This window comes from Amphiura filiformis, chromosome 15 (assembly GCF_039555335.1).
Source record: "Amphiura filiformis chromosome 15, Afil_fr2py, whole genome shotgun sequence".
NCBI lineage: Eukaryota > Metazoa > Echinodermata > Ophiuroidea > Amphilepidida > Amphiuridae > Amphiura > Amphiura filiformis.
The window spans coordinates 5233594-5246046 of record NC_092642.1 but is presented as its reverse complement, the minus strand read 5'-3'; the positions used below and the strand labels follow the sequence as shown (position 1 = coordinate 5246046).

Below are 12453 nucleotides of genomic sequence, written 5' to 3'. Positions count from 1 at the left end.
AGAAAATCTTTTATCAAGTCAGCCCATATGATCGCCACTTATTAATTAGTATTAATATTATGCTATTATACTACACTATTGCGATGGTAATTTTGAATTGTAAATATCAAATATTCACAATTTTAATGCAAACCTTTGCTAATACCCACATTTATCACGTAACATGTGTAACCATCACACTTGACACCATTTGTATTCAGAATTGACGTATATATGGTAATATAATAATTCATGAAATTAGATAAAAACTTCACAGTACATGTCAATTTATTGCACCTGGTCCAAGTTCAAAGTTACTTTGGAAATCAATATTTTTGAGCTAGAACAAATTGTGTACTCTTCAAAGCTGGCATAATTAATTTGCATAAAATTTATATCAAAATTATTTACATTAGCTACACATGTGTTTGAAGAAACCACAAATTTGGGTAAATGTAGAAAATTATTTGACATCTGGAGCAGGATTGTAGCTATGGTGGGCGGCAGTGGGTGGTGGAGTCCTACACTTGCCTCTAGAGCCATTTTTATGCTATAGCCACCCACTCAAATTTATTTTAAAAAACATGTGCATTTTACCAAATTTATCTTTAAAGTGTCCACTTTTGTTGAAATTTTGCTTTAAAATTAAAATAAATTCTGTAAACTGCTGCTTGGCACTCAATTTCTGCTAGCTACAACCCTGATCTGGATTAAAATGAAATTGTACAAAAATTACATCACTACATTTTTAGACATCTCTTTATGTGTGTGAAAATGCCCATATGGTATCCCTGAACATATGACTCAAAATATGCAGTTACCATGGAAACATATTCACTGATCACAAAATAACATGCATACGCTATGGAAATATTTATGTGTATCTATAAATCAATAACATGCAAATCATTGGATTTTAATTATTTACATAGAAAACAGGTGAAACAAAAGAATGTATGTCAGAGCCAATTAAGGGCTCTGAGGACATTTGCAGAGTATTGTTTGTGGGACCTGAGAGCACATCAGATAGTCAGATACACCAAATTGCATTCTGAATATGAGGAATGTCCTTCTAATACCAAATAATTTAGATTTTTTTTTAATTTGTGATATAATACTAATTTTATGACAAATTATTAAAAAAGCTACATTTAACAGTCCTCAAAGTAAACTTTATACTAATGATATGTACTTAAAATTTTTAGGTGTTTGGGGGAAAAATGTGTATCTTCAATACAAAGGCCAAAATTTTCATATGATGAACAGCTTTTCCTCCAAGCTTCATACACTTTAAGTACATATCATTAGGTTTATAAAGTTTACTTCGAGGACTGTTAAATATCGAAAATATCAATTTTTAATTATTTGCCACAAAATTTGTATTATTTGATATCAGAAGGACATTCCTTATTTTCAGAATGCAATTTGGTGTGTCTGATTTGCTCTCAGGCCCCACAAAAATACTGTGCAAAGGTGGGTGACCAACCCCTTAAATGTATTTTTAAATCATTGTGCAGCAGGAGTGGGAGGTAGATTTGCAAAAACCAAGGATTCTCACAAAATTCTCTTGTGGGAATCCAAATGGATTCGCCTGCACTGCCACAGATTTCTAGGCCTGGATGCATTCATTTTGCGTAAACCTGAGTGCATAATTGTTATAATTTTACCCATAAATAACCAGTGTTTGCGTATCATTGCTTTAACATCATCATTGCAGACTGCTTTGTATATCACAATGTTTTTGTATTTTAATTTTTCAAATATACATACCTCATAAACACTTCCTAATACAGTCTTGCTGAGCCTAATCACATTGTGTGAATATGGCAAACCAACATGGCTACGCTGAGCATGCAGGTTACAGGACTGAAAAAGAGCAAATAAAAGTAGACACAATTAAATGCAATATGTATACACACATATACTTTTGGAATGCGTAACAGACAGTATTATTTAGAGAAATACACTGTTTACTTTAATTCATCAAGTTTTAAAATTGAAACAGCCTTTAATAAAGACTCAGATAGGATCGAAAGCTCAGGTCAAAATTTTGACCTAATTGATACTCATTATATTTATTTTTATTACTGAAACAACTGTATAATTACCCATTTTCAATAGAAAACAGCATACTTACCTCCAGCACAGTCATAAGAGGAACTCTACTGGTTGCATTTTGATCACACATAGCCATGAGAATGGCATTGAGACTGTGACCAAGATTATGTCCAGCTTGGCCATATTCTGCTGCCCAATATATTGTCATACCCAGGGAATAAACATAAAGCTGCAAAGAAAACATAGAAAATCATTATTTAATTACTGAAGAAGAATTATCTAACTGGAGGATGTGGAACATGAGCAATTTAATTTGTTCTCAAACGAATGAAGGTTTAGCAACATATGTTGGCTATTTTATGTACTTTTGGCATTTTATTTGTATTCAAATGATGATAAAACTAAATTGTAAAACTAAAGAAGATAGTATGACCATGATGACCCCCTGAGTAGGGTCAAATCAAAGAGAAAAAAGTACAAATTTTATAATAAAAATAATTTCCCCACCGGGGGTGACACTCCTTATAAGACTTAAGTCAGTATTCCTATTTTGGGTCCTTTCCACATATCCCAAGAAGGTCTGAACCCCCGGGTGACAATGGTATACCACAATATACTGCCGAAGCCATGGTTCAGCTTTGGTGCGGTAACCACTCTAGTTGATCATTTACCTTTTCAATAGCTGCATGTGATGGGTTTGGCTGTCTAGCCAACACCTCTGGTGGCAAATAATTCCTGATATCAGGTCTGCTGGTGTCAACAGACTCAGCAAACTTAACTCTACCACTAGGACATAGTAATAATGTGTAGGGACTGATCACAAAACTGGGTAGGCCTTCTGACACTGCCACTTCTGTAACACAATTTAAAAAAATATATATGAGATACAATAGAAAAAAAACCCACTTTATCAGTTTGTTATAAATCAATTTGCTTTTTAAATTCAAGGACTGCCTTTTGAAAATGAAGTTAAGAGCTATTATAGAATGCTCTTCTGGTCTCTTCAAGAAGAGCTTTAGAAGAGCTGTTTGCACTGCTTAAACCACCCATTGCAACCTTACACACCCATATCTAGGTATGGCTGGGTAAGGTTATGATGAATATTTATCTTCTTTACCTTCAACATTGCATCACTCTGTATACTGAGCTCTTGTTCCTCCAAATCACATTCCCCAAAACCACATACCCTTGTCCTTTTTTAAATATCCCAACCCAACCCAACCCTCATCAGAACCGACCCATCTCTTACCTCTTATGAATATATCTTGCACAGCTTCAGCACTCTGGCATAACACACTCCATAATTCTTGTTCCTCTAAAGCAGCTGCTTTTACTTGGAGTACATCGTTTAAAGCCACCTGCACTGGCTGATGAGCTACCGGCATTGTGGATGTATGTATGGACGGACGGATGGATGGGCAGACAGCCTATAATAGGACAAAGAACAAAAAACACACATGAAATAAATATGAGATTAAATTTTTGATAAATACTATTTTGTTTCTTTTGATAAACCTTGACAGGTTTTGACATGTAATAACAAAGAGATGTAAATTTTCAGACTACAAATTAATTTTCAGACTACAAATTAATGAATCTGTACTAAACTATGATAACATGATTGTAAATGCATTTAAAGCAGATAGTTTCAATGCATATTCTCAGAATCCAGGCTCCAAGGCAGGCACTTGTTTTCTATTTTTGTGGAATCACATTCACTCACACTTTCTGTGAGTATGTGTTGAGAATCTGTGGTATATCTTTGACAACCAACACTTTATTTTCACAAGCTGGGCTGTTATGCACACACTTAAAATGTGAATATGAAAAGAAAGAGCAAACATAGAGCCACTACTGTGTCATATTGTACACTAATGCTGTTGTTTACTGAAGCCCTGCAACTTAAAACCCCTCATCTACCAGTATATTGGAATTATGAGATCAATAATAGGACAAGTATTGAGCTGGATTTGTATGTCAATATCAAGTGAATGTTAGAATTCTACATTAAAATGATACCATTCCTTGTTTACATACTACATATATTGAAGTAAACTTTTCTTCTTTTATTCACATTTTATTTTTTAAAGTATATTCACAGTTGTAAATATATGTAATTTTTTAAAAACTCAAAAGTTTGCTTTACTCTGATCACTTCCAGGGGTGTTGCAAGAGGGTGCACACTGCACAGGGTGGACGAAGTCCAGCTAGGGCCCGAGGGTTCAGGGGCCTGATGAGCAAAGCGAAAATGAAATAAGAAATGCCTTGCTCCTTGTAGGCCCCAATGCTCTTGCTATGCCCCTGATCACTTCCAATTTCATTTCCAACCATCAGCTTTAATTTAGTATATTGATTTGAATGACACAGAAAATGAGATCCAAAAGTTTTTATTCTTTTCCGAGTATCAATACTACATCAGTACATGCATGTAATACACAGCTATCACACAATAGATTAGATTCAAGATTCAATATTTGTAAAGAACTGTGTAGGCCTATAGCTTTATAATACATGGCAAACAAATACTTGCACAAGATAAGTATGGTATGTAGGGTTGTGTTTACAATAGCCTAAAACACATGGTAACCATGACAAACCATACACAATCAGTGGAATCTTCAACCAGTCCCTGGGTGGGAAAACTACATTATAAACTTCATCTAGATCTGTTTGAATTGTTCGATTGAAACTGTTGTTGAACTTGGACCTATGTTTTCCCATATTCTACATCGGATAACAAATTCTAATGTCATTTCTATAAATTTACATTGAAATTTCACAATCTATATTTTGATATAAAATGTTCAAACACAGGTCTAAAAAAAAGCCAGAACAACTGGTCCCATCATTATTGAGCTAATATTGACCAAATTTAGATTTTGATGTGTGCATTCAAAATAAGAATTCATTACCTGATACAAAGGCCGGGTCCATAAATGGTAGATTTTTCTTTTAGCAAATTTTGTTTTCTTCAAATTTTACAAAATCATGTTGTGTCTTGTCTAAAGTTAATTGGCTACTTTAGATCTGCATATATATGGTGCTTCAAAAGTAGAAAAAATCTTGGTGACTGGAAATCATTTGCATGGTCAAAACAATAATTACAATGTAACATGTATAAAACAGTAGTAATTTAGGATAAAGGTCAATATAAAATCAATGTCAAGGACTATAAATCTTATAGATTCTTCCATATAATGGTCTCATTGATCTCTGATATTAAATTTGATAGAAATATTAATTAATCAAGACACGGGGAGACATATGCCCAATAAATAAATCAAATGTTAGTGCTAGAAAGTCAAATGAACCATTTTGGTCATTTTGCGGGAGAAGCATTTTGGAGTTTCAATTTTTCTACTTATTCATAAAAAATATTATACGTGCATTTAGACTTAGAGAAGTTTCACAACCCATCAAAATTTAATGTTGCCATTAAACCTATTTTTTCCTATTTGGCCTTTATTGATAATACTTTAGTAAGAGGAATCTATTGCCAATACTTCTGATCTAGCTTCAGCTAGACATGCTCCTTTCTCATATATTTCCGCATCACTAAAGCTACGCCCCATTGTTATACTCTGGCCTTGAGATACATGTACAATTGTACATGCAGGTCTTAATGCAAATTTTACATTATAAATACTATTAAGTGATGCCACCCAATTCTCTGTACTATCCATAACAAAGGAGAGTATTGATTAATACTACCAAATGAATAGTGCTTGTAAACAAACAGACAGATATGGATTGCACATCATGTGCTCAAGAGTTGTTATTAAATTGATTTGAAATTGATCAATTTCTAATCATTGTTAGACTCTACTTGTCAAATATTGTAATCTTGTTTTGTGCACTTGAATTTCAAAACAAATTATTTGTTTGAAATCACACCAAGGTGCTTTTTAAATGAAATTAAGGAGAATTTGTATTTGATTTCTGGCAAATTCACATCAATACTCCCAAAATTCCCTGAATCAAACTAATTATCAATTTTTTATACCAATATTGAAATTGGTCAATTTTGGGTCAATAGCAATATAAAAGAGAGTACAGTAGTTGTGGATAAACAAGCAACCAATATATATTTACATCAAAGGAAATTTTTAAGGTTGGTCTCAGGAAACTGCAAGTTAGCTTTTAATAGAGTGCATCAGTTTTTTCCCATGTTTATTTTTTTTCCCCATTTTTGTTTTACATTCAGGAATAAAACAGGAAAACTCAGCCACAAGTGGTTCAAAATTACAAAAAATTAGAATTATGCGATTCGTAATTACAGTGGCCCCACACAAAGGTGTGTAAATAATAGAGGTTTGTAAATACAAATAATATGCAAATAAGCTCATTAATATTCATAAATATGCAAATAATATGACACCAAACTGTACCGCACATCAGGCCACCATATCAATTCCACATACCAATTTTGACGTTGATAGGCCTTCATGCGATTTACCTGCAGAGTGGATTAATGAAAATGTAGGCAATATGCAAATCAGCCCATTAATGTTCATAAATATGCAAATAACATTTGATTATTGCGTTTTAAGCTGCAGAGTGGATTAATAAAAATGTAGGCAAAATATGCAAATAAGAATATTCATAAATATGAAAATAACATGACTCAAAACTATACAGCACATCAGGCCACCATATCCAATCCACACTATACCAACTTTTAAGTTGATCGGCTTTTGCGATTAAACTGCAGAGTGGATTAATGAAAATGTACGCAACATAGGCAAATCAGCTCATTAATATTCATTAAAAATGCAAAGAGCATATCCAACCACCAAACCAAATTTGAAGTTGATCAGTATATTGCGTTTAAGCTGCAGAGTGAATTTAATGAAACATGTAGGCAAAATATGCAATTATTAGTCATAAATATGCAAATAACATGGCACAAAACTATACAGCACATCAGGCCACCATATCCTATCACCATACCAAGTTTGAAGTTGATCAGTTATTACCTTGGAGCTGCACAGTGAATTTGTTTCCGCCAACTAGAAATAGTCTGTATAGTCTAGAAATAGTCTTGATTTTTCTTTAAGGTGATATAGTTTTTTTCTAACATGCCTGACAGTAAGGGGCCTGGCATTTTCTTCGGGAGGGGGGGTCCCAAAAATACTGGGGGGTCATAGAATTTTCAGACCAAAAATAGGGGGGTTATAATTTTTTAACACCAAAATAGGGGGGGGTTATAGAATTATTATGGGCTGGGGACTCAAAATTTTCGCGTGCTGCGCGCGCATTCTTTAACTTTGCAATCGAAATGTGCATACAATCTATGCAAAATTTTTACACGCTCCGCGCACCTTTTTACACACTTTTTTCACTTTTAAGTTTTGACGCGCTCCGCGCCTTAGTTCCGGCAATGAATAATTTTTCTTGAGTCTGTGTAGTTGGAAGGGGGGTCATAAAATTTTTCGACCAGCGATAGGGGGTCGTAAAATTTTTTGGCATGATGATAGGGGGGTCATAAAAATTGACTCGGTCACTGACATATTTGTGACCCCCCCTTCCGAAGAAAATGCCAGCCCCCTAAAATTGTTTTCTGATGCCTTTAAAATTAGCCATAAAATTCAAAATCTGTGTTATCTGGGAGAGATGAGCCCCATGTACAATTCACAAGTTTTCAGTCACATGCGATGGGCAAGTATGTCTGGTAAGCCTGTATACGTGGGAAATTGAGTCGCGCTCAAAAATTGTGCTACCCAGGTACAAAAACCAGCTGCTTGATAACTGAAGGAAATGTATTTTTAGCGGTATATATTTTATCAAATTTTATTTTTAGTGCACATGTTTCTTTTAGTCACATTTTATCTTAAACCATGTGACATCATAACTTCATTCCTTTTCAAGTTTCCCAGCCTCATAAAATTGTTTTATCGTTCCTGAACATCAGGATTGTAATCACACAGAACTCTACTCAGTCGATGGCTATTGTTAAATAAGACCCACTCAGTCAATAATCAGGTGCTTGAAACGATCGAATTTGGTGTTAAAATTAGCCCAGTGGCCTTGAAAATGGATGCCCCCAAAAATAAAATTTGAGGTCTGGTCAGGTCTCAGGTACTGGGACTAGGAATGACCTAGCTTTGATCACTCTGATTTCCACTGAAATCCTAGTGAGGAAGGATCAAATAAGGCCATGATCGATGTTTTGGGCTAGTATGGTCAATTGGTACAATTACCGAATAGGGTGCAACTTGCTAGACTTGAGTCCAGTCCTCGTTTACGGAGTTTAGGGTTGGGGTAGGGCAGTCTTGTAATAAGACTAGTAGAGTTGCACCCTATTCGTCAATCGCTCCAGTCAATTACTCAAGAAGTCTTTGCTCACCGATAGCTTCATTTCAAGGCTATGTAGAGACTATCGAAATCTAGTTACTACTAGTACTATGAAGTTTGGAAGTAAACATAAGCGATCGCATCAAAATTGTTGTTAAAATTGCACTTCAACCAGGCCTGATTGTGGTCCTAAAAAAAAAAAATCTGTTTTGGTTTAAGTTGGCGAACGGAGGGAGCGGAGCGACTGTAGTTTTAGCCATATGTAAAAATTGGGTTTCTGAGGCATATAATTGTATGGGTTTTTTCTAAAATTGTTTTTCATTTTTAATGTATGCAACCCCAAAAAAGTTTATAATAAAAAACTTTCTTAATTTCCGCACTAACAAAAATTTTCTTTTTATGATGAAATATCATCATCCACTTCCGGAAATGTAAAAAAAAATAAAAAATCGGAAAACCGATTTAAATCGGGGAATAATCAGGCCTGACAACTTAATTTTAGACTGCAAAATAGGTACATTTGCTCTAGGTACGTACCGGTAGTGTACAGTCTCAAAACATCAACAGAAAATGTCACACCATGCAAAAACTGACAATGCTTAGTACCAAAAAATGATAGCAAATGACTCTATAATGACTCTTTTCCAAGGTTCATTTTCAGAGCATCGCGTATACATACAAGCGCGACATCAAGCGTGTGCATTAGACCTTGTTCAAAATAATATGTGCTGGACGGTAGCAGTACGAATTTGTAATTTTAAGGAAATCTGGAAAACATTATGTGTATACCGTAATCAGGGGCAAATTCGAGACTGGAGTCCTGAAGTAGCTTGTCAAATTTTAAAACCGTTAAAAGCACTTTTATTTCATTCTTAAATCATAGGCATAGCTACTCATGCATGGGTCATGATTATGATGGTTGATAACTTAAGTTAAGCTATATTCCTTTGCATGACAAATACATGCATTTATAAATGATAGAGAAAGCATTATATTACACTGCCTGCCCAAGTAGTGGAAGCAAAACTTCAACATGTTCAACTTGAAGTCATCACTTTAGGTTAATGACTTTGCATCAGTTATTTTTCGGGTATTGTGAAATATCTAAACATTTTGTGCTTTTAAAATTAACCTCATACATGTAACATCACTTTTCACTTTTTTTAATTCAATTTACGTCATATTTTCTTCTTTTAATTTGAAAACAGAACACAATTTTAACTTTATCTGTCGTTTTCCCAGTAAAAAATCGAATAGCCCATTTAAGGAAATACGGCTAGCGACCAATCGCACTAGCGATGTCCAAATACGGCAGCCAGCGTCCGCGTAAATTGTTCGAACGCGTAACACGTCACGTAACGCGGTCATTGTAGAACGTACTTTTAGCTACGTCACGAGACGCGGTCATACTTTTTCAATGACCTGCATTTGCGTCCATGTATTTAAAAATTATTATCTGTGATTGGATCGCACTTGCTGCGTATATTAATGAGGTTATGAATGAGCATTGTTAATTATTGTACGCGATGTTCAACTTGAGGCTATAATATGTAGCTGAGAGGACAAGCCGTCCATCATTTGAAAATTTTGATCTCTTGTACTGAAGATATACATTCCCCGCCCCCCCCCCCCAAAAAATAAAAATTTGTAAGTTTTTTGGTGCAAATAATGTAGGCTATATAATATCTTCAATACGAAAGGTCAATATTTTCAAATGATCGTCGGCTTTTCCTCCCAGACCCAGCTACATGCACTTTTAGTACATGTCAGTAGATTTATAAATTTTACTTCGAGGACTGTTAAATGTCAAAAACATCATTTTCTTATAATTTGTCATAAAATTTGTATATATTAATTATAATATATCGCAAATTTTAAAAAAATCAACATTATTTTTTATCAGCTTTATCAGAACATTCCTTGACCTTGTATTCAGAATACAAGTATTAATTTATCTGCACATCTCCATGCGAATTCATAGGTCAAGTTGACTTTAATAATATGCTTCAAGCAAAACGTCGGCTTTAATACCAGAACCAGAACCACAGCCTCACAGGCCTGCAGAACCACGTACATGTATACTGACTGTAGGCCTATGGTGCGTGGTGGTAAAAAGCTTACCGTACCATCATTCATTTTGGTAGTGCATTGCAATAATAATTTTATAGGCTTTATTTGACGTTTTCTACTAACTTACCACGAACAAACGGCAAGGATTTATTCCAGATTTCTTTCCACTATATAAATTTCTTACAAATAACTTGAGTTATGTTGAATAAAAGCTGCGATCACGGTAAAAATACTCAAATCCATCTCGTATTTGGATCGTTGAAATTCTTAGATACCACATATGTTGTGTACAAACGTTGCCTATGAAAGGGCATTCCAGTTCAAAGCGTCATCGTTGAATAGATTGATCCACTACAATAATAGGGGTATTTACTAAATATATTTAAAACTAGTCAAAAATTATTAGTAATTAAATCTGAAATAAACCACTAAAATGCACATTTTAATAATTAAAACAAAAATTTAATGCTAAATTATTGTATTTTTTATGGTAAAATGTTACTAGTAAAAAGGAGAGCGATATCTATATACCTATTTTGAATGAAAAAGTCCATGGGTGGATCAACCTGTGCACTACCAATCAATCAATTATTCTCAGCTCCCATGTAAAGGGGACCCACCACAAAGGTCCCTTTTGAATACGGGTCAAGTAAGATTCGTGAACGTTGACGTGACAACGCGAATAAACTAGTGATGCTGTGATGGAGTAACTTATTACAGATTTAGATATTTTTCAAAACTTTTTCCAGCTCCGATCCGAAGTGTTTCTTTAAATGATAAGGGGTGGTGCAATAATTATGTGTACCCCCGGGGTGGTGAATTCTCAAAATGGTCTGCCAAAAATCGCTTACCCCCCTTTGGTCGTGCCAAAAATCTTTGCCCCCCTATAATTCACCACCCAGGGATACACATAATTATTACACCACCCCTAATAATTATTTTGTTTTGTTTTTTGGTCTTGGTTTTGGTGTTTTTTGGTTCGCATCCTCCTTCCTGGGCTCAATTTCTGATTTTTATTTATTTTTTTTAGATTTCTCAAAAATTCGAAATGTTTTAGGAAAACTTCAGGCCTATACGTTACCATCCTCGAATAGAAAGGGTATCCTGGCAAAATTAGATTATACCCACAATTTAACCTCTACAATTTAACCATGATTTAACAAACCAATCCAAAACAGTATCATGCAGAGCTATATGCAGGCTGGACGGTTTCAACCGGGTTTCAACTTTTGGAAGGCCAGTGATTAGGATTGGTACTTCACATGGCTAGAAAAGGTAGGTCAGTATTTTCAGAGGCCATCGAAAACGTTTTGAAGACCTCTAGTGTTTTACACTGTTTCAGTGTTGAGTCATAATTATGATTAAGATTCATCTGAAATCAGTTGATTTTAAAAATTTGTTTCAGTGAATTTTGCTTTACACTGTTCGAAACAAAATATCGCGGCCGGGCTGGAGCCGGCCCTTGGGCCCGGGCCACCCCCGGGGGGCCACCCGGCAACATGATGGGTCCCCTGGTCCATGGAATCGAAGTGTTACACCCATTATACCCCTAACCACGGAAATCATTCTTGCTTCAAGTTCCTTTTGTTATCTGAACAAAATTAATGCGAAAATTTCCAATTCTCATGCTACAAATGCATGGAGCAAAACTACAATTATTGTGGCCTAAAACCGGGAAAGGTTAAGGTTATAGGATCTACATCTACAATATGTGACAAAGAAAGATGTATTACAATTTATTCCAAAGTTCCTCTTCCTTTTTAATTTTTTTTTATTGTTTTTTTTCCTCTCAAAATTTATTGGGCCCGGCCGCCCATGCTTTGTGGTGAATCAGGCCGGCTGGAAAATCATGGGGCCTGAGGCCTGAGCATGTGCTAAATACATCATTTCTAGTTTTCTTGAATAAAACAATTATATCTTGTAGGCCTATGACTAATTTCAGTTAGTCAAAAACTGTTCGCATTAGACCTTTTTTGACTAACTCTAGTTTATAGTGTTGTATGTCTAATTTTGGCTCACACCAGGGGTGAAAATTAAAATTGCTCCGATTTG

At 34.9% G+C, this 12453-nt stretch overlaps 1 protein-coding gene across 1 annotated transcript in view; it reads right to left on the bottom strand.

The window, feature by feature from the left end:
• LOC140171177 (tyrosine-protein phosphatase non-receptor type 13-like) overlaps nt 1-10691 on the bottom strand; it is a 71468-nt gene extending 60777 nt beyond the window's left edge. Inside the window, 5 exon segments of the mRNA XM_072194374.1 lie at nt 1750-1845; nt 2117-2266; nt 2709-2890; nt 3287-3464; nt 10529-10691. Coding sequence (XP_072050475.1) covers nt 1750-1845; nt 2117-2266; nt 2709-2890; nt 3287-3422 — 564 coding nt within the window. The 5' untranslated portion in view covers nt 3423-3464; nt 10529-10691.
• Nucleotides 10692-12453: the final 1762 nt, after the last annotated feature.